We start from the raw sequence: 22881 nt of genomic DNA on the forward strand, positions 1-22881 counted from the left end.
CCCCTCTTGTTAGCTGTGGTTTGTATATATAGTGGGTTGTCCAGATGGATGTTGATATACATTATACACACACACACACACACACACACACACATGGTATTTTATATATTGTTGCTTTGTTTTAAATTGTGACCCATGCAGAGTCATTCTGGGATTGGGTGGCATATAAATCGAAATAATTAACGGCTACAAGTTTAATCAAGTCTGATCTACTGTTAAACTGTAATACAATTCTATCTAAAGGTAATTCCTGTGCAGGGAAAGTCCTATGAACTGATATGGTGGAGTTAGTGGATAATTAGTGGATTTATGGCAACTTCTAAATCTATTATAAAGAATTGTCCTGTTTTGATTTTAAAAAGTATCTATAACCCTTACCCTCGTTAATATGGTTTTGGGGAATGCAGTATCATTTAAAGGTGTAAATGCAACCTTTTATTATATACCAACATATAAAGAACTGTAGTTGTCTCAAGTTTACTCTTTTACAATGGAAACAGAAGGCCAGCCCAGATTTACAATCTTGGACTGATAAGTGCTTGTTCTCTGTATATGAACTAGATTTTTATTGATGTAATGAAAGCTTTTTTTTTTGCATCTGTGTATGTGTGTATAGTTTTTTTATTGCACACACAGACACACAAAGACTTGGTGAATACTTGGATAAGAAACCACCAGGAATTCCCATGGTGGTAACCTAAGACTGGGAAATTGATGTAACATCCCATAAGAAGGGATTTTGGGCAGCATATAAATTATTATTATTATTATTATTGCAATGTCAAACCACTTCCCATATTTTGCCAAGTAAACTAAATGAACATGTCCATGTAATCACCAAGAGTTCAGATTGATTTGAGGGAATGTTTACCTTTCCCAATAAATATTAGATAGATAGATAGATAGATAGATAGATAGATAAGAGAGCCAGTTTGGTCTAGTGGTTAAGGTGCTGGGCTAGAATCCAGGAGGCTGTGAGTTCTAGTCCTGCCTTAGGCAGGAAAACCGGCTTGGTGACCTTAGGCCAGTCACTCTCGCTCAGCCAACTCACCTCACAGGGTTGTTGTGGGGAAAAGAGGAGGAGGAAGGAGTATTAGGTATGTTCCCCGCCTTGAGTTATTTATAAAAATCATAAAGGCGGGAGAGAAAATAAACAAACAAACGATGATGAACTGCTTCAAATTAATTTTTCCCTCTAATGAACATACCAGCATCTTAAAAAAAGGTGTCACTACCCTATCCAAAAAGAAATGACAACACAAACCCTAATGTGTGTTTATAAAATAAGATGTCTATTTACAGTATTCCCTGGATAAGGTCACTATTTCTCTCTCTCTTCCAGCATGAACTAAGCACACAATTCTCCCCCATTACAGTACCAGCATCTCACTTCTCTAATGTTTCCTGCATCATTTCCACCTTTGATTTCTAGAAGGCAGCCATCCTGGGTAACAGTCTGGTTCTTCCCATTTGTTAGAGAATTGCCACAAACACGGATAGTATATTAATTATAGCCAAGATTAAATTGCTTTAGCTTGAGATGAGGAAAGGAAAGAAGAATCTGAACTTGAGATATTCACTCAGGACAAACCAAACTCTTAAATAAAGTCTTTCTCCACCATTTCTCCCTAAGACACAGTCCCAGTTTTCATTTTATTGGCAAATTTAATGATCAGTTTGTCACAGCTGTTTAAAATTGATGTTCAAAAGCAAAGGAGACATACACAGCTACTAACCAAGTTCTTCTTTTGAAGATGAAGATGTTTATTAAAAGTGCCTTTAGTTTATGATAAAAACTACAGTACTGAGTCCTTGTAATACAATACAGCTACAGCTTAGAAGGTCATCTAAAAATAGTTTTAGCAGCAGATTAGACACGTGACCTGCAGTGCCCTATAAAAATAACAAATTGGCCAGATCAACTCTATTGATCAGGAGGCAAGTGCTTCAGCTTCTGTGTTTTTATGGGCATACTGCAGTTCAAGGTAGAGGTAGGACAACTGGTGGCTCCAGGAGGGATACTTGCATGTATCTGTAAAGGAAGGAAGCCACTTATTACTGACCACAGCTTGACCTTGACAGTCTCTAGGTTCAAGTGCTCTAGATCAGTGGTTTGATTTCAGAAACTAGGGCTGTACAGCCCATCACTTACCTTCTCTAAAATGTGCATCAGACCATCCAGAAATACAATCACAGCACCTGTATGAACCACTTTAAAGCAGCTGCATCTTTTCCCAGCAGACATGCAACCCCAAGAAAACACACGGCTTTGTTACAGACAGGTGCTGTTTGGGGGGCAAAGAAGCTTTTGGACATAGGGCTGCAGTGCTTCAGATTCACACAGAAACACCATAAGGAATTGCGCACTGGAATAAATGTTGGAAGATCTGTGTTTGTGAATTGTGGGTATTCTGCCACTCCCAAATTATATATTGCCTGCAAGAGTTATATAAGGAACTGATGCTTATTACATCGTTCTAAGATATTTATCTACAGTATTCTTTAAAATGATGCTGTATTTTGAATATGTATCATTGAGAGAATGCTCAAGGAGGAAGTCATTCTTGAGAGTTTTTTTCAGATTCTGAAAAAATTAATCTGAAAGTGTATGAACATCATATACTATAATTAATCTGAAAGTGTATGAACATCAGTAAGTAATGTACCCCAAAGGTATATTCAGTAAGCATACTGCCTTGAATAATTAGTGGTTCCCTATCAACAGAAAGACAACTTTAGCAAAATAAAAATGTATACATTTGAACCTATCACACACATACTGTGTGGAATGGATACATATATGCCATCTGCTCAACGTTATCAGTCTGAATGGATAGGACAAGCAACTTAAGAATCCAACTTCTATCACGTTGGCTATGTATAGCCCATGGTGAAGGATAATGGGATCTTTGGTCCAACAACACTGAGCACTGTTGCAAATGCAAACTCACATGTCCCCTCTTCAGTTGTTGAATTCTACTAGTTTGCTCCCATCATTCCACATTCAGCATTATGAGGTGACATGGAGGTTAGGAGGACAAGATGCAGCTGCTGACCCAAGAACTTACTTAGTCAGCTTGTATTTCTCCCTTATTGCTTGCTGCTGTCGATGAGGCGCATCGAGGCATGCTTTGTGCAGGTCGCTTAGGCAAGGCACAATCTCACTCAGCGAGTATCCAGTGAAAGCAGCAAGAGTTTCTGGCTGCTCATGAGAAGACAGAGTTACAGCTTCAGTACTATAAATAAATTCAGAGAGACAAGAAAGAACCTGGAAAGAAACTTAAGCTGAGTCAGCTATCAAGTTAGGACAGACTTTGCCCAACTCAGCAGCCTTATCTTAAACATTCGATAGGGATACTGAAATAAATCAATTCAGACTGCTTGAATATGTGACTTAGAGTCAGTCACGCTCTCTCTGCCCAACTCACCTCACAGGGTTGCTGTTGTGGGGAAAACAGGAGGAGGAAGGAGTATTAGGTATGTTTAACTTATTTATAAAAATAGTAAAGGAGGAATTAAAAAATCTTTAAAACAAAGCTTTGCTCAGTTTTGAGGAGCAAAACGAGAGCAAAGATCGTAACTCACATTATGTACCCCATTTACAATTATGAAAACTTTGGTCATCTGCTATCATATTATCATGTTTGGCGGGGCTTTGTATGGTATGCTGAGTTTTGTGCTCCAAAAATAGAGAAGTTAAGGCAAGTAAACAAAAATTTAACTTCCAATCTTAATTGGATTAACATGGCATCCAATCAGTTAAATACAGTTCATATAAGTGCCCTATATGCAATAATATCCTCCATCACATTAAACATTATAATTTCATTTTTAAAAATGTGTCCAGAAGGAAATTTTTGGACAGGTCCCCCAGAGGTTTTTGGAGTCTTTGCTCTACATAATGGGAGCATTCCTATGAGGCAAAACTGAAGAAACCCACAACAGAGTTGTATTGCTATGACTGCTACCTCCAGGCTTTACCTCAACACATTCCAGCAATGACAAATTCATATCTGCTTAGTTTGAGATAAAATATTTAAAAAGGTGCCAGGACAAAGCCTGTGGTGCTGGAATAAACTACTATTGAGCTGGAGCTAAAATCTGTAAACATTCTTTTTAGAGGCATAGCCTAAGTGATAAACATTGGAAATTGTTTGTCATAGTACTGATCTTCTCATTGAACTAGCCATTTCTGAAGAAAATAAAAAAAGATGCAGCTAAAGCAAATGTAAAAAAACTTTTCATCCTTCATAGTTCATTCTTGAAGAATGTCTAGCCTTGTTCAGCCCCTTTAATATTAAAAAATCCAGCTTACCCAGAAATGCCGGTTCACAGTGTAGTTTGCTAGACAATAAGCAGCTGCTGCCATTTGTGAGGGCAGGTACTTCAGGAATGGATCTGCTTCAAGGAGACTCAATTCTGCTATGTACTAAAGAACAGAACACTTTTTAAGGGAGGAACATTAGCAGAGATATAAGATGTTCATCTTTTTATATCAGTATTACCAAAGGTTTGGCATACTTACACCAATTAGCTGAACAAGCCTTTACCATCCTTTTGTTGCATGTTGCTTATGATCATTAGAAAAGTAATGCTGATCTGCTTTCCAAACTATGGAAGGGAAGTACCACTTTATTTCAAATGGCTCTCAGCCTACCTTCAATGGCTTTGCAAGAAATTCATTTATGTTTTCACAAATGGTATTCTTGTCCCTCCCCACTTATCCCTGGAGTGGGAAGAGAGAAGGGGACAAATCTCACTACACTGGTTCTGCCCCACTTTTCCACTTCTTCCAGATTATCCAAGGCAGAGATATGAAGTATTTGGTACCAATGGCATGTCAGGAATCATCTTCAATAAGTGGGCAGGGATAGAACAATAATTATATTTGTTTGGATTCAAATCTCAGTAGATCATGGCATGGGCGGGATGGGGGTTGTGCATCCATCCTTGCCATATCTGACCTCTCGGTGACTTTCGATACCATCAACCATGGTATTCTTCTGGATCGGGCAGCATGGTGTTGTGCTGGTTTACCTCCTTTCTCCAGGGTCGATTCCAGTCAGTGGTGATTAGGGAGGAGAGATCCTGCCCTCACCCCTACCATGTGGGGTGCCGTAGGGTTTGGTGCTCTCCCCTCTCCTATTCAACATCTACATGAGGCTGCTGGGTGAGCTCATCCATTGCCATGGGGTATCATCAGTACCCAACTATACATCTCTGCCCCAGGCAAATTAAGCAATGCTGGGGATGTCTTATCCTGGTGTCTGGAAGCTTTGAGGGTTTGGAAGGGGAACAACAGGCTTCAGCTGAACCCTGGCAAGACTGAGTGGCTCTGGGTTTTGGGGCCTTCTGGTTCAGCAGGGACTATGCCATCTTTGGTGCTGGATGTCTGCCCCAGACAGACCTGGTGTGCAATCTGTTGGTCCTCCTAGACTCACAGATCCTGCTTAAAAGAGCAGGTGGCAGTCGTGGGAGGGCGCGCCTTTACACAGCTTTGTGTTGTACACCAGTTGTGCACCTTCCTGGATTGGGAGGCTTTGCTTACAGTCACTCATGCCTTAGTCACCTCGCAAGTGGACTACTGTAAAGCACTCTACATGGGGCCAGGGCCGCAACTAGGATCTGTGTCACCCCAGGCAAATATGGATTCCGCGCCCATTTTGGCGTCCCCCAGTGCTCATTTTGGCGCCCCCCCAGCGCGGCGCCTGGGGCACATGCCCCGGTTGTGCCCCCTAGTTGTGCCCCTGCACAGGGCTGCCCTTGAAGACTATCTGAAAGCTTCAACCAGTGCAGAATGTAGCAGTGCGAGCAGTTATGTGTGCTCCTAGAAGAGCACGTATTATGTCTCTGCTCCACAAGCTGCATTGGCTGCCAGTTTGTTTCTGGGTCGAATTCAAGGTGCTGGTTTTGACCTTTAAAGCCCTTCATGGCATGGGGCCGGGTTATCTGAGGGACCGCCTCTCCCCGATTACAACAGCCCATCCCATCAGCAGAAGAAGCATGTTGCAGGTACCATCCGCCAGGGCCTTGCACTGGTGGGTCCCAGGGGGCGGGCCTTCTCTGCCAGGGCACCTGCCTTATGGAACCTTCTTCCCCCAAAGTGAGGCTAGCTCCATCCCTGCTATTGTTCCAGAAGTCCCTCAAGACCTGGTTATCTCCCCAGGCCTGGGGGTCCCAGGGAACTGGAGACCTCCTTAGATGGCTCCACTGTGGCTGATCGTTTTAGTCTCTCTGCGTGGTTTGTATATTTTAATTTTTGATAATATTTTTATTCTTAATGACTTCTATATTTTTTATAATGACTGTTTTTATGTATTTGTATCTGCATGTATTTTTTTTACTGATTGTTGTACACTGCCCAGAGTCACTTTTTGCGAGATGGGCGGCCATATATATGCAATAAATAAATAATCAAATTTGATTTCAGTTTAAGTTAAATTAATTCAGTACAGTGAATGATATTCTTTGTGACAATTCCATCTTCTGTGACATGAAGAGTTTATAATTCAGTAGCAATTTTGGGAAGAGTTCCCAGAGACAAGGCCTTGAGATGGGATGCAAATGTGTAGCTCTGGATCTTCAGTTTGCACACCTGTCCTCTCAGTAACACAGACCTCATCTCTTAGAAATGCCAAGATAAACTCTGATCATCAGATACAGCAGACCTAAACAGAAATTCTACTGAAGTATCTGTACTTAAAAACTGTAATTTCAGCATGACATATTAAATACGTCTTGTAAGCGGATAGTATAATGCAGATAGGTGGATATTTGTTTTGGGGTCTTTGTTGTTTATTTGTTTAGTCGCTTCCGACTCTTCATGACTTCATGGACCAGCCCATGCCAGAGCTTCCTGTCGGTCGTCAACACCCCCAGCTCCCCCAGGGATGAGTCCGTCACCTCTAGAATATCATCCATCCATCTTGCCCTTGGTCGGCCCCTCTTCCTTTTGCCCTCCACTCTCCCTAGCATCAGCATCTTCTCCAGGGTGTCCTGTCTTCTCATTATGTGGCCAAAGTATTTCAGTTTTGCCTTTAATATCATTCCCTCAAGTGAGCAGTCTGGCTTTATTTCCTGGAGGATGGACTGGTTTGATCTTCTTGCAGTCCAAGGCGCTCTCAGAATTTTCCTCCAACACCACAGTTCAAAAGCATCGATCTTCCTTCGCTCAGCCTTCCCTATGGTCCAGCTCTCGCAGCCATATGTTACTACAGGGAACACCATTGCTTTAACTATGCGGGCCTTTGTTGTCAGTGTGATGTCTCTGCTCTTAACTATTTTATCGAGATTTGTCATTGCTCTTCTCCCAAGGATTAAGCGTCTTCTGATTTCCTGACTGCAGTCAGCATCTGCAGTAATCTTTGCACCTAGGAATACAAAGTCTTTCACTGCTTCTACATTTTCTCCCTCTATTTGCCAGTTATCAATCAAGCTGGTTGCCATCATCTTGGTTTTTTTGAGATTTAGCTGCAAGCCAGCTTTTGCACTTTCTTCTTTCACCTTCATCATAAGGCTCCTCAGTTCCTCTTCACTTTCAGCCATCAAAGTGGTATCATCTGCATATCTGAGATTGTTAATGTTTCTTCCAGAGATTTTAACTCCAGCCTTGGATTCCTCAAGCCCAGCTTGTCGCATGATGTGTTCTGCATACAAGTTGAATAGGTAGGGTGAGAGTATACAGCCCTGCCGTACTCCTTTCCCAATCTTAAACCAGTCCATTGTTCCGTGGTCTGTTCTTACTGTTGATACTTGGTCATTATACAGATTCTTCAGGAGGCATACAAGATGACTTGGTATCCCCATACCACTAAGAACTTGCCACAATTTGTTATGGTCCACACAGTCAAAGGCTTTAGAATAGTCAATAAAACAGAAATAGATGTTTTTCTGAAACTCCCTGGCTTTTTCCATTATCCAGCGGATATTGGCAATTTTGTCCCTAGTTCCTCTGCCTTTTCTAAACCCAGCTTGTACATCTGGCAATTCTCACTCCATGAACTGCTGAAGTCTACCTTGCAGGATCTTGAGCATTACCTTACTGGCATGTGAAATGAGTGCCACTGTTTGATAGTTTGAAAATTCTTTAGTGGTCCCCTTTTTTGGTATGGGGATATAAGTTGATTTTTCCCAATCTGATGGCCATTCTTGTGTTTTCCAAATTTGCTGGCATATAGCATGCATGACCTTGACAGCATCATCTTGCAAGATTTTGAACAGTTCAGCTGGGATGCCGTTGTCTCCTGCTGCCTTGTTATTAGCAATGCTTCTTAAGGCCCACTCAACCTCACTCTTCAGGATGTCTGGCTCTAGCTCACTGACCACACCGTCAAAGCTATCCCCGATATTTTTATCCTTCCTATACAGGTCTTCCGTATGTTCTTGCCACCTTTTCTTGATCTCTTCTTCTTCTGTTAGGTCCTTGCCATCTTTGTTTTTGATCATACCCATTTTTGCCTGGAATTTACCTCCAATGTTTCTAATTTTCTGGAAGAGGTCTCTTGTCCTTCCTATTCTATTGTCTTCTTCCACTTCTGCACATTGCTTGTTTAAAAATAATGCCTTATCTCTTTTTTGGGGTCTAAAGGTAAAGGTAAAGGTTTCCCTTGACGTAAAGTCCAGTCGTGTCCGACTCTAGGGGGCGGTGCTCATCTCCGTTTCTAAGCCTTGGAGCCGGCGTTGTCCATAGGACACTTCCGGGTCATGTGGCCAGCATGACTCACGGAACGCCGTTACCTTCCCGCCGAAGCGGTACCAATTAATCTACTCACATTTGCATGTTTTCGAACTGCTTGGTGTGCAGAAGCTGGGACGAGCAACGGGAGCTCACCCCGCCGCGCGGTTTTGAACCGCCGACCTTCCGATCGACAGCTCAGCGGTTTAACCCGCAGCGCCACCGCGTCCCTTTTTGGGGTCTAGATGTCCTTTAAATGCCTACAAGACAAAGTATAACCTTTAAAGCAAAGAACTTACCCTTGCAAAGTTCTCCATCTTAAGACTTACATCATGTCTTTGTAAATATTGAAGGAGGAACTGATTGACTGTTGGCACAGTTAAATCAAAAGCAAGTACTTTAAGAAGCAGGTGTTCCATTCGCAACAGTTGCCTTTTGGAATAAGTGTCATCTGTTATGTACACAAATTCTTCTACTTCTGGGGGATAGATTTCTTCGTATTTCCTGGGAAAAGGAATGGTATAGAAAGTTCTGTTGTATATCAAGTGTGTTTTCAGGCTGTTAATCCATGACTATCACTCAGTCAGCACCATAATCTTTAGATAGCCCCACTACATTTTCATTATAGAGCAATGTAAAGTAAGCAATCTTACTTTTATTCATTTACTAATTTGGGAGTCCCTTTTGGGAGATGGGTGGTGATAAATTTGATAAATAAAATAAATAAATAATAAATTTGGTCTAAATCCTGCCTTTCATTTAGGAGCTCCAGGTGATAGAGTTCCCTCAACATATTTTTCCTAACAACTCTTTGAGGTAGGTTGAGCTGACAACGTGACTAGTCCAAAGTTGTCCAGTGAGCTTCTATGGTTGAGGATGGGCTAGAACCTGACTCTCCTAGTTCAGTACTTTAGCCACATGGAGCTACTATCATCTAATCATTGGTACCAGCTAAAATCTTTCACTCAACTCAACTTGCTCACCTCATTATTCCCCCACCTCCCAAAAGCTTTTTATTCCTGAGTCTTTTACACTTTCTTACAGAAACTCATGTATGAGCCTGTAATATAGTAACACCTAAGTAATATATATAACAAATACATTAATATGTCAGTTAACGTTACTAAATATTAATGAATTATTATAAACACAGACAAGCTAGGGAATTTGATATTATATTCTTACAGACAGACTTGCCTGCTATGCCAGGCTAACATGTCTTCTAGGCATTTGCAGAAATGCAAGGGACAGTGAAGTAGGAAATTGCCTGCTAAGCAATTGGCATTCAAAACAGCTTTTCTTTTAACCCTGCCCCAAGGACTTGTTGAAATCATCGACATGCAGTTATGTAAGGTAAAGATCAAGTTAGGGTGCAGACCCAAAATGAAGATCCAATATTGGATTTTATCTCCAGCATAGTATAGGACAGACAGAGCATGTTGTGAATGTAGCTTTCCTGCTTGCCAGACAGGCTGAGATGTTTAAAATGCTTTCCTGAGAGGAATATATGTTCTGGCACATGAACACAAAGACAGCTATCCCTAGTCAGTCCCTCTAAAACTCTGATTGTTTTAAACCTTGGGGCAGAACAGTAAAAGCTAGAAATGGAGGTTGGGAAAAATGTGGAGCCAAACCAGAGGAGCGCTAATGCTTGTTTTGTTGCATTTTTTTCAGCCATTTCTATCACCCTAACAAGCAACCCAAAGGAACAGTCATCTGCCAAAGGTTGTCTTTTGTGTAAGCATACTTACGCAGCTAAGAGAATTGCTGCTGTTCCTACAAGTTGCAATTTTCCTCTGAGGACAGACATGCAAGAAAGAAATCTGTCCAAGTAGTTCACAGCAAGGTACAGTGTCTCCGTCTGAAGCTTGTATTCTTCACCAACCTCTGCTAGCCAGTCCACTAAGATGGCACGCATCCCTGAGGTTATATCAGGCTGCTTCCTCATGTAGTATGGTCTGGGTCTATATCTGACCTACATAGAAAGGGTTTAGCCTTAGAATAAGCAGAGGGAATGTATCTTCTACACATATTGCACTAAGCCATAATATGCTTTGCTTGGCTTTGGTTTAATGTGTTATATGATGTCAGCCAACTGTGACATTCAGTAAAGCACAATTATAGTCTGTAACCTAATATAATGTTCCAAGAATGCTGGTTGACGTAGCCATTGGGCAAGAAATAAAAGTGCACTCCTCTGTCTCTTAGGGGCACATCTTAAAGACATTTGCATTGGATGAAACAAACAGGAATCCTGGTTTAGGGAGACATATAATTGTGGTTCTCTGCACAACTATATCTAAAATAGTTTGTTATAATTACCAATCATAGAACATAAAGTTTGAAAGGAATCTTGGAGTTTGTGTAGTTCAATCCTCTGCCCAGTGCAGAAGTCCACCACTATAGCATCCCCAACAGATGACCATCCAGCCTCTGTCTAAACACCTCCACTAACAGTGTCCATCACCTCCCAAGGCAATCTGTTCACTGTTGAACAATTCTTATCATTAGCTCATTTTTTACTGACATCCACTTCCCTGAAATTTAACTCCCCTATTTCTTGCTGGGTCTTCTGGAAGAACTCTGAATAATTCTGTCTCATCTTGTCCATGACAAACTTAACGTATTTGAAAGCAGCCATTATGTCTCTTGCAGTTTTCTATTCTACAGTTAAACATATCCAGCAATTCCAATCAATCCTTAATTCTTTTCTTTCCAGGCCCTTCATCATCTTGGCTGCTCTCCTGTAGACACATTCAGACTGTCAGCGTCCTTCCTAAAACGTGTTGATGGGCCTAGTGTTCTAGTTGTGATCTAACCAGCATAGAAAAGAGGAATGATGTCTTCTCTTGATCCCGACAGGATACTTCTGTTGATATATTTGGCTCATGTTCAGCTTGTGACCCACCAAGACAACCAATTACTTTTTTATATGTACTAGTACCCAGTATGTTCTCCCTCATCCTACAGTCTTGCTTTTGATTTTTTCTAGCCAAGTGTAGGACTTGGCATTTCTCTGTGTTGAAATTGTTCTTGGTTCCCCTCCATTGCTACAACTTCTCAAATTCCACCTGGTCCTCTAAAGTGGTTGCTATCCCCCATACCTTTGTCAGTGCAAAGCCACAAAGATTGTTGTCATGTGTCACATAAGGTATAAATTGTCTTAGCAACAATGTATGAATCCAGTGAGTTAAGATTTAAAAAGCATTTTGAATTTCTTCTCTGGAAATCTCACTATCTCTCAAAACTACTAGCCCCCAGAGTCATTCACAAGTAGGTGGCCATAGAAATTAAAATATCCACAGAGAGAGAGCAGTGCACAAATACATATAGTTATGTAAACAACAGAGCTGAAATGTACTCCCATTTAGTAGTCATTGCTAGTAAGTTATGGAATGCAAAGTCAACAGCATTAATCCTAAAGCTGTTAAGATTTAAGCTACAGTATATGCATTCTCCACACTAATAGAATGGGAAGCATTTTCTAGGAAGATTACACAAGGAGGAAACATTCCCTACAGTGAAGTTTAAGAGACAGACTCATTAAAGAAAGATTGGAGTTCATGGAGAATACATGTTATGTGGCCAGACTCTACAGGACAATATTATAGCAAGCCTGTTCAATTTTTTACTTACTTCTGCATCTCGTAAATAATTATGGATATCTTCTGCATATTCATCACTACTCATGATGTCCAGTTCATTACCCTCACAATCTTCATTTTGCAGTGACTTATCCACCAACATTGGAGACACTAGATCAGCAAGATGTTCAAAAAGTACTCCTTAATGTTCAAATATTGTTTGCTTTCATAATAGGCAACATATAATACAAGATGTTAAAAACGTTGCCCTATTAAATTAATGATTAGTTACCTGTACTTAAGTTCAACAGTAGATGAAGGTTAGGTTTTATTATACTGGTCTCAGTTTCGCACATGCTGGGTTCCACTTCTTCTGCAGCTATTAAGTTATATTTGTTTCTCTCTTCCACTTCATCTACATAAACAGTAAAGCTTTTCTTGGATGACATACAGATTGGCAACTGACATTTGCCAGTCACAGGAAAAACATTTTCAGATCCAGAGAGATGTCTCATTATGGAAGGTCCCTGAAAAAGAATCACTAGTTCTGTATAAAAAAATAAAGGCAGTATTATTCAGATCAGCCTTGGGCTTTAAATGTTGGACTACAACTCTTATAATCATTGACTATGGTTTGTGCTGCATGGCTATGATGGGAGCCACAACTCAAACTCCACCAGCCCAAGATCAGGAATAACTAGCTTAGATCATAAAACTGGGCACTGTGATCTAGGAAATGAACACATTCTTTCAGTTCTGAAGCTGAATCACAGGAAAATGCTAAATACTTTTTCCAGATGAAGCAGAGATGGAAACTAAAGATTCCTCAAATTATGACTGCATTAGAACAGAAGGAAACCAGTAGGCTGAACAATAAGTATGGTTAGGTTTTATTTACTCACTACAGTTTATATGCTGAGACTCTGAGTGGCTTACAATAACCAATTACAAAGTAAAGTTAAAACCATTTTTTAAATGCCGCAAACAAAATAATATCCCACAAAGTGTACCTATACCCAGAAGTAATATAATTTTCCATCTTGTCTTTGTGTGCTGTTTGAGCTATGTTTTTATGGTCTTGTTTGAAAGCTTAATAAAGATGGGACAGTCTCGAGCATCTGGATTTAATCTGAAGTAGGCAGTCTTAGAAATATCCTTTAAAATTGACAACTGGCTCCCTGAATTTTAATCAGAAGCTAACCATCCACCAAGACAGTTCCTGTTACAGTGGTGTCATATAAAGGAATCTTGGTACACCCACATGTAGCACCTTCTGAAGCTTCTGAATGGTCTTCAAGGACAGCTTTAGGTACAGTGGGCATGGGTGACATTGAGAAAAGCCTCCCATTTCAGGAATGACAACAACTGGTACATAAGATGTAATTGCACAAAAGGTTTCTTGGTAGTGATCTCCCCCTGCTGTTCTTGAAAGAGTCACAAGTCTAAGAAGACCCTCAGTTATATGCCAGTTGAGAATGAGGGACTATAATCCCATTCAGAACTAAAGATGAACTATTTCTGAAATCAGTCAACTTTAAAATCCATAACCACCTGCAGGATTTAAATCTGAGTTTGTTTTTTATTTTCCCCATCCAACAACCTCCATGAACAGGTGAAGACCTCTACCACATCTCCTGCCCAGCCTGGAATGGAGATGTACAGCTGCAGCCATACCACATTCTCAACAACTTTCCCTAAAAAGGAAGGTTGGAAACAGACTAGTAATTATCTAGAATAGCCACATCAAGCAATGATTTCCTAAGGAGAATGCACCACCACCTATTTCAAGATAGGCTAGACATAAATTTCCTCAACCCCCAAAGATGAATTAACCACCTGCTAGTCAGCCAGGCACACACAAAAATCAAGACCAGAAAGCCATGAAGTACCAGAGGAATGACCCAAGATATTTATATGAAAATCTTATATATTGAATACTGATATCAAGGGCTATTGCGCTTCTGTAAATTTTGGCTTTGCATATAGGTAAAGGTAAAGGTTTCCCTTGACATTAAGTCCAGTCGTGTCCGACTCTAGGGGGCGGTGCTCATCTCCGTTTCAAAGCCGAAGAGCCAGCGTTTGTCCGTAGACACTTCTGTGGTCATGTGGCCAGCATGACTACACGGAACGCCGTTACCTGCCCGCCGAAACGGTACCTATTAATCTACTCACATTTGCATGTTTTTGAACTGCTAGGTTGGCAGGAGCTGGGACTAGCAACAGGAGCTCACCCCCTCACACGGATTCGAACCGCCGACCTTCCGGGCTTCTGTAAATTTTGGCTTTGCATATACACACAGTCTTTTAACCCCACTGTTTACATTTCTATGCTTTCATACTGTTTACAGTTTACTTCCCTCAGTATTCAGACAGGATTAATGATGTATCATTGCTCTCACTTACACAAACCCAGAAATAATTATATGCATCTTCTAAAGTTCACTGAGCAACAGAAGCAAAGCTGAAGAGTTAGAAATCCAGATTGTAGAGTACCTGTCTTCCCCAACCTGTATATACATGATGCTTGCCATTTTTATATATGTAAAAGAGAAGAGTAACACCTTCTTATAGAAGTGATGATCTAAGCACTAATTCCCAGCAAGTGTTTCTAGTCCAACGGAAGGAGATAATACAGTGAAATCATTGACACATCAGCTGGGTTCATTCATTGTATTAAGTTGTAACGTGATTTCATTGGTTTCAGCACCTGCCTTCTGAAACAAACCCCCACCCCAAACCTGTATGGCTCCCATGCTGCAGCTGTTCCAAAAGTCAGGATTAGGGTGGCTGTTGACCCTGTTGGTTTTCCTTTTCAGGTGTTTGGGTTTGTTTTCTCCAGATGTACATGTTCATTTCCTTTTTTTATTTCATGGTTTTTATTAAAATGTAAGCTATCCAGAGTTATCGAAGAGTCAGGCAACGTCTAAATCCAGCGAAATGAATAAAGAAATAGTGTATGAATACAGCCAATCTCTCTCAGTCCTGAAGTTTTAGTAACTGAGGTTAAAAACTGGAGTCGTTCCATTTAAAGAGCACACACATTTCAATTAGCCCTACATTCCAGCACTCTTTAACAGTCCCTTAACACTTTGACTATCGTTGGACCCAAGTATTATGTATATTATAGGAAAGTCAGATTACTTAGTTTATAAAACTGAACTGTTCACTAGCAATTCAAGCACTTCTCTTTACAGATTTCTTTCAGCTAGCTTATTTGCAGGATACCTAGTTGTCTCAAGTTTTCATGGTATTTTATGAACAGTAACCTCATTTATCAACATGCCAATGCAATATCTTGACACCACAGAAATTATTGTCAATAATTCTGCTAAATGAGGCTGGAATTCTTTTTTGATAGAAACTATTAAATATTTCTAAATGAAATGGAAAGAATTTATGTTATGGGCATCTGGGATAATTTTGGCAATCTAAACCAAGAATATCAATAGAGAAGCTAACAGAATAATTTAAGAAACTTAAGGATAGGAAATGGATGATGATTTAATTAAAATAAAAAAGGAAAACCTTGATATTTTAAATAACATAATGAAGTTCAAACAGCAACACTATGCTTGGGACACATTGAGTTGCTTCCATTTAAGAGGATTTATTTCCAGCAACCACTAAAACACCCCCAGAATGGCACAATCTGGGTCTTGTCTGGTTATCTGAGCTGACTTTGATCCAGTTACTCCTGAAGAAGTGGACAGGGTACTTGGATTGATTTCTGCCACCTGTGTGTTAGATCATGTCCTTCCTGATTGGTCAGGACCTTCTGGGAGGTGACATGTAGTTATAAATGCCTTTTTGGAGAAGGGGATGGTTCCATGTGCCCTGAAGGAGGTGGTGGTCTGGCCCCTTCTCAAGAAGACATTACTAGAACCGGAAGTACTGGACAATTTTCATCCAGTCTCCAACTTCTCCTTCTGGGGGAAGGTTATTGAGAAGGTGGTAGGTCTATAGCTTCAAAAGGCTCTTGAGGAAGCAGATTATCTGGACCCATTACAGTTGGGTTTCAGGTCAGGATGTAGTACCAAGATGGCATTGATCATGCTTGTGGATGACCTCTGGGAACTCAGCTTTCAATACCATCAACCACAGTATCTTTCTGGCTGGCTGAAGAGGCTGCGAGTGGGAAGCACAGTTCTTCAGTGGTTGTCTTCTTTCCAAGGCTGATTCCAATTGGTGGTGGTGGAGAGAGGTCTAGCCCTAGGTCTTGGCTTTCTGGGTGCTGCAGGGCTTGACTTACTTCCCATTCCTATTTAACAGCTACTGCTGGGGGAGGTCATCCAGTGGCACAGGGTCAAGTGTCATCAGTATGCTGATGTTACTCAATTGTACATCTCTGCCCTAGGCCAAGTGATGCTGTGGAGGTGCTTCCTCAGTGCCCATAGTCTGTATGGGAATGAACCAGCTTCAGCTCAACCCTGACAAGACTGAGTAGCTGGGGGTTTTAGGGCACTCCTTATCTTGTGATTTGCCATTTAACTCTGGCTAGGGTTATACTCCTCCAATCAGTGTAATCTGGAGATTGTCCTGGACTCATGGCTCCTGCTGAAAAAGTAGGTGGAAGCCATGGGTAAGAGAACTTTAGCACAAATACACCTTGGATGCCAGTTGTACCCTTTCATAGATTGGGAGGAGCTGCTCATGGTCACTCATTCCTTAGTAATCTGCTGATTACTACTGCAGTGTACAGTATGTCCTTGAAGAGCATTCAAAAGCTTCAGCTGGTCCAGAATTCAGCAGCATGGGCATAGTGCTAAGGAAGGCTTCCCCACCTTGAGATCATCTGCGTGGGTTAGACTTCCAACTCTGAGAATTGAAGTTGAACACATTTGGAGAAGTTCCGCTAAGGACTAATGCAGAAGCACTGAACCACCACTCTGTTCTCTTAATATATTCAGCTCAGTCACCTAGGTACCTGGTTATCCAAAAATATACCAATTTACCTGGGTAGAGGGCCTCAGACACTGTCCATTTTCACTCAGCTCCCCAAGAACAACTCTGTGCTGGGAATTCTGACTGGTATGGGGTATAACTGGAAGTGACAGGACATCCTGAAGTCCAGCTTGTACCATCTCATCATCCTTGTTGCTATAGTACATTTCCTGCAGATCAACAACTGATCCTGGAAAAAAATTACACGAACACTTTAACTATATTTTCAAATCAACTTACCATTCTCTCTGGCTTAACACATACAAATGAAAATCTTCAAACACGTGATATGCATATTCACATTGCTTTCTGTGAGCGTAGCTACCTCCACAGGGTCCCAACAACATTCCCATAAAGCCAGATATCTGCACAATGAGAAACTGCACATCAACAATGAATTCAGCTAGTAACCCACTCCACATACATATAACTCTTTCAAATGTTAGAGCTGGAATATCATACCTCCCTAACTCTGATCATCCTCAAGGCCAGTAAGCTTTTGAAAGAAGACTGTAATGATAGCATTAATACTGTTCCCCCAGGCCAGTTTCATCATTTGAAAGCCATGGTCTTAGATTGGCTGAAGTGGCATATAGTTGAAGATCTTATGGGAACACAGGCTGTAGTTCTATGACATGCTTCTCTCTCATCTACTCAATTAACCCAGTAGTCTGAGTTTGCAAGATACTGACCCATTACCTAACTAAATGGGCTGAGTTCACACACGACAGGAAATTAATATATGGCCGGCTTACAGTTCAGCGTGTTATGCAAATACAGCTACATCGATAGAATCAAGTCCCTATGAATCTCTTCCAAGAAAACAAGTCAAAACTCATACTCAGGCTATATTTATGCATCACAAGCCCACAGTGTGGTTGTTTTGGTTGAGTAGGCAAACATTATGAATAATTTACTACAATCTTTGAACCCAGTCAATGGGGCTTATTTACCAAATCATGGTTACAACCTGCAGAAATTCAGCCACTACCTTACCTAGGAGGCATATCCAGGTCCCTCAGTGGATGTTACTACTAGTTTAGACAGTGTTTCTCAACCTTGGCAACTTTAAGATGTGTGGACTTCAGCTCCCAGAATTCCCCAGCCAGCCATGCTGCGAGTTGAAGTCCACACATCTTAAAGTTGCCTAGGTGGAGAAACACTGAGTTAAGACATTTGGGGGCATTCAAACATGCTCTGGGGGTAAATAATAATTCTTTAAGTATTCCAGAACAAGAATTTGAATAAATCCCACGATCTTCTGCCATGGTGAGCTGGTGAAGAAATGATTCCAAAAACAGAACGATTTTTCCCAAGCTCCACATCACAATCGGGGGGGAGACAAGGATGCAGGATGTCTTGATCTGTTGGAACTACAACTCCAGGCAAGCTAAAGAGGGTGGGGGCAGAAGACGTTCGCCCCGAGTGCTGATCCTTCCTTCCCCATCACTGCTCGGTTATTCCCCAAAAGGAAGCAACCCCCACAACCATGCCAACGTCACCCATTTCTGTTGCAATAACCCCGCCGCTCCTCGCTGCTCTCTTCCCCACCTGTAGCGAAAGGCGGTCACAGGATTCCTTTCCCCTCCCAGCGGAACAAACGGGACCAAGGAAGGACCCTACGCAGCCGCTCCGACCTCCCGTCCCAGCCTATATAGCCGGTAGCCAATCAGCGCTCGACGCTGGCGCACCGCCCTGTCCGCCGGCACCTCGGCGTGCGCTCTAATTACTTTCAAGCCGCCCGCGTCTGTTGGGAACGGCCAGTTACAGCCGGCGGTCGCCCGCCCGCCCGCCCGCTTGCATGCGGAGGGCAGCTCCCGTGGCAACCTGGCATCTCCATAGAGATCTCTTGCCTGCTGCTGGGAAGAGAAATCCGTCTATCTTGACATTGGGGTTCCCACAGTTCTCTCGATGCGCACGGTCCGCGCCGCCTGGATGGAACTTCTTGGGATTGAAAATAATAAAATTTCAGCTGGACTGCCTGCAGAGAGTTGACTTACCTGGTCCCCTCCGTCCCCCCGCCCATGATTTCGTATTCTTATTGTTTTGTTGTTGTTGCTTCTTGTTGTGATGCCTCTCAGAGACGCTCCTGGCTGGGCAGATCAGTTGTGGCTGGGATGGCACCAAATCGAGTGCAGTACGCACGAACGTCCGTCCCTCAGTAAAGACAAGGAAACGTTATTTCCCCTCACTGTCGTTGTTGGTTGCAACAGAGGCAACAGAAAGGTTCATATTCATCATAATTTGCCAGATTAACAGCACAGTGATCCATAAACCACGAATTTCAAACTACTCTTCATGCCCACTAGAACAGCAGAAAACAAAACTGGGATCATGGATCACCTTAAGGTGGAACATGGTTTGTTTAGTTTTTGCTTTTTGGTTTCATCCAAAAATGAAAATATGAAAACAACTTAAACATATAGTAAATAGTCAGGCTGGGCAATAAAAGAACACATGAAAATGTGTGGATATTTACAGTTCAAACAAAAGATTAAAAACAAGATTTCTGTGCGGGAAAGGCTAAAATATAAAAACAGGTTTTTAATTTTTTTGTGAAATATGCCCCATAAGAGGGTCTTGAAACTGTGAGGGAGGAGAAATTCTGCAGTGTTGGAGCCACCATGCAAAAGGCCCTGGCTGTGATATATTCAAGGAGCACCTTTTTCTAGGATGCCACATGCATTCTGAAGAATGCAGCTTTCAGGCTACTACATATGGAGGAAGTCATTTCTTGAGATCAGCAGGGGCCAAGCCATTTAGGGATTTATATATAAGAAGAAGCAACTTGAATAGACTTGGAAATCTTTTGGGAACCAGTACAGCTTAATCAGAATTGGTGTTGCACCCAACGCATTTTGGAACTGCTGTAAATTCTATGGGCACCCTTACATGGAGCACATTGCGATAATATAAATGGGAAGTAACTGACATGTGTCACTGTAGCCAAATCAGACTTCTCCAGGAATGAATGTACCTGTTAAATAATTCTCAATTGGAAATAGATATTTCTTGCCACTGAACTGATCTGACCACTGAGGAACAGTACATAGCCAAAGAACACCTCCAAACTGTGTACCTGCTTCTTTGAGGGAAAGGTACCACTGTCCAGAGCAGAAAAAGCCCCTTCTAAATGGTCGAGGTCTTCCCCAACCTGTGATCTCACTGACTTACCTGAATTCAATTCAGCCTTTTGCTCCTCATCCAGTCTGCAATATAGCCCAGGTAGGAGCCAAACAAGGAGCCAAATGACCTGATGTTGATGGAGAAGAAAAGTACACTTGGGTGTCATCCACATAAGGCTGGTACTCAGCTACACAGCTTCTGAAAGGGAACAGAATAAAACTTTGTTGCATCCCATATCTTAAAGACCATGGGGTAGAACAGTGGTCTCCCAATACTGCCACCAGGAACCAGCCTATGAGGTACAAGTAGAACTATAATAAAGTTATGACACCCAGTTCCCTAAGATGGCCAAGGAGGATACCATGGCTGATGGTATCAAAAGTTGCTGACATATCAAAGAGCACAAGAAGAGAAAAATCTATCATGTTTCCTCAGTTGATCATCCATCAGAGCAGCCACAGCTATCTCTAAACCATGACTTGGCCTGAAACCAGATTGAAATGGATCTAGAAAATCAGTTTCATTCAGGAGTGTGCAGACTTGCTCCTCCACCACACTTTCAAATACTTTGGCCAAGAATGGCACATTTTATACCTACCTAAAGATGGCAAAAAGGGAGGGATCTAGTCACTGCCTCTTTAGGAGGGGGCATACCATTGTATCTTTCAAGGCAGATGGCATCTTCCCCACTGAGGAAGATATTAATGAATATAACACCTCTGTCAACTGATCCCTCCTAACCAGTACCAGACAAGAGGGAGTTGGATCTGAAGAACATGCCATGGCTTGTCTTCATCCAAGCAGCCTGTCGACATCCTCAGTGTGCACATGTTAAAATTGATCCAACTGTACAGGACAAGCTAGTGTGCTAGCCACCTCTCTACTGTTACCACCAAAAGTGTCTGTGATACAATGACAGATATGAGCAATTCTGACTGTAAAAATTTCCATAAAAATCTCAGCTTGTTGTCAATGACACTAAAAGATCACCCCATTACCATAACTTGGGACAGCTCTCTTGGCAATTTTGAGAGATACAATGGAGGTACATGAAAAACCTCTTTTTCACCTTGTTCATTGTTGTAGTGTAGGCTTTCCTACACTATGTGCTCAGCCATATTTACCTTTAGACTTACACCACCAATGTTCTAGACATCTGCCTGCTTGCTTCATCACCCACCATTGCTCAGTAAACTTACAGGCTCAGTGGACATGCAGGCTGCTAAGGAGCCAAACAATTGACAGCCTGGGCCAGCTGGTCATTCCAGTTAGTCACCAAAGCTTCAGCTGAAAAGTTTAGTGCATCAGTAAATGTATCCATAACTGTCAAATCAAATCATGTATTTACAATCCCAAACCAATAAAATGCAAGCACAAAAATTAAAATATAGAAAAACTAAACCTTTTATAGTGGTTGTCCAAGTTAGGTCTTACAAAAGTGAGATTGTAATTTCTTCAGCAGAAAAACAACTAAAATTTCTGATGATCACATTTATGAATGCCAGACACTATGGGTGATACAATAGGTAGTGTAGTAGTATATGGATTACTGACTCAACCTTAACCTTAACTCACCCCAAAGTTCTCATTTCAGCCAAAATCTGAGGCAGCAAATTCCCAGGTGGGCCCCAAGAGAAACACAGCCAAGCTCTAGCTGAACAAGGCATTTGAAGTTGAGTGAGTTGGCTTTCAGAAACTGAGACTGAACAGCTTCTAAAGTAGGAACATCCTTATAAACAGAGTTGTGTACTATATAGCAATAAACCCAACACCTTTGATTTATACAATTTTCTTGCTGCAGGAATGTAATTATTACCTTGATGACTAACATATTTTAAAATTATGTTAGAAACTTTTTGAATTCTAATAGAAAGACCACTTAATTAATTATACCAACAGGTGAAAAGACATCCTAGTGGATATCTAGGTACTTGAAGTCCTTAACCTGATCAACTGGTCTTTTGTTAACTTCCCATTTAACAGGGAACTTAAAGTGCATTCTAGAGAAAAGTAGAACCTTGGTTTATGTCAGCCCTTTGAGGTAGACCAGACTTGAACTCCAAAGTCATGAATACTAAAACTACTTTTATTATAGAGTTACAGTAAAGGAATCTTGCAACTCTGAATGTGCCTCTCTCCTCCCTGCCTTTATCCTAAAGAGAACTAGGAAGGGTCTAATCTGAGATGCTTTCTCAAATTCCAATCCTGCTTTGGGCTCAGATTTCTCTTATCTGATCATTGCCTTGACTGCAGCTCTTCCTCCTCTTCCACAAGGATATACTCACAGCTTTTGAGTACCTGATTTCAAAAGTTCCCTAGAACAATAGGACACTAAAGCAACTAGGTAACTACAAAGGCCTACTTCTGTTATGGATAAAATGGCCATATCATCTGTACACAAATGAATTGAAATAGGGTGGTAGGAAGGTGTTGGAGGGTGAACTTCTAGTTAGAAAGGGCCACAATCTCTCATTTATATACTGTAGAAGCTGAATAATAAAGGGGCAAGAATACAGTCCTGTTTGCCTCCTCAGAGGATAGAGATGGGGTGGTTAA

At 41.4% G+C, this 22881-nt stretch overlaps 1 protein-coding gene across 1 annotated transcript; it reads right to left on the reverse strand.

Annotated features, from left to right (window-relative positions):
• Positions 1-1835: 1835 nt before the first annotated feature.
• CCNA1 (cyclin A1) lies at positions 1836-20491 on the reverse strand. Its single transcript, XM_063304334.1, has 9 exons — positions 20374-20491; positions 17211-17389; positions 12551-12785; positions 12311-12429; positions 10426-10649; positions 8974-9178; positions 4316-4429; positions 3069-3202; positions 1836-2032 (listed from the first exon to the last, which is right to left on the reverse strand). Exons 1-9 carry the CDS (start codon positions 20489-20491, stop codon positions 1981-1983), a joined length of 1380 nt encoding a protein of 459 aa, XP_063160404.1. The 3' UTR covers positions 1836-1980.
• Between the last annotated feature and the right edge of the window lie 2390 nt (positions 20492-22881).

The sequence above is a fragment of the Candoia aspera genome, chromosome 5 (genome assembly GCF_035149785.1).
Source record: "Candoia aspera isolate rCanAsp1 chromosome 5, rCanAsp1.hap2, whole genome shotgun sequence".
Classification (NCBI taxonomy): domain Eukaryota; kingdom Metazoa; phylum Chordata; class Lepidosauria; order Squamata; family Boidae; genus Candoia; species Candoia aspera.

Excerpts from the sequence above, each read along its gene's own strand:
- CCNA1 (XM_063304334.1), bottom strand. The coding sequence starts at position 20,491 with ATGACACCCAAGTGTACTTTTCTTCTCCATCAACATCAGGTCATTTGG. Across the intron at positions 12,786-17,210 it reads GTCTGAGGCCCTCTACCCAG|GGACCTTCCATAATGAGACA; the intron begins GTAAATTGGTAT and ends ATTCTTTTTCAG. Across the intron at positions 4,430-8,973 it reads AGATGGAGAACTTTGCAAGG|TACATAGCAGAATTGAGTCT; the intron begins GTAAGTTCTTTG and ends TCTGTTCTTTAG.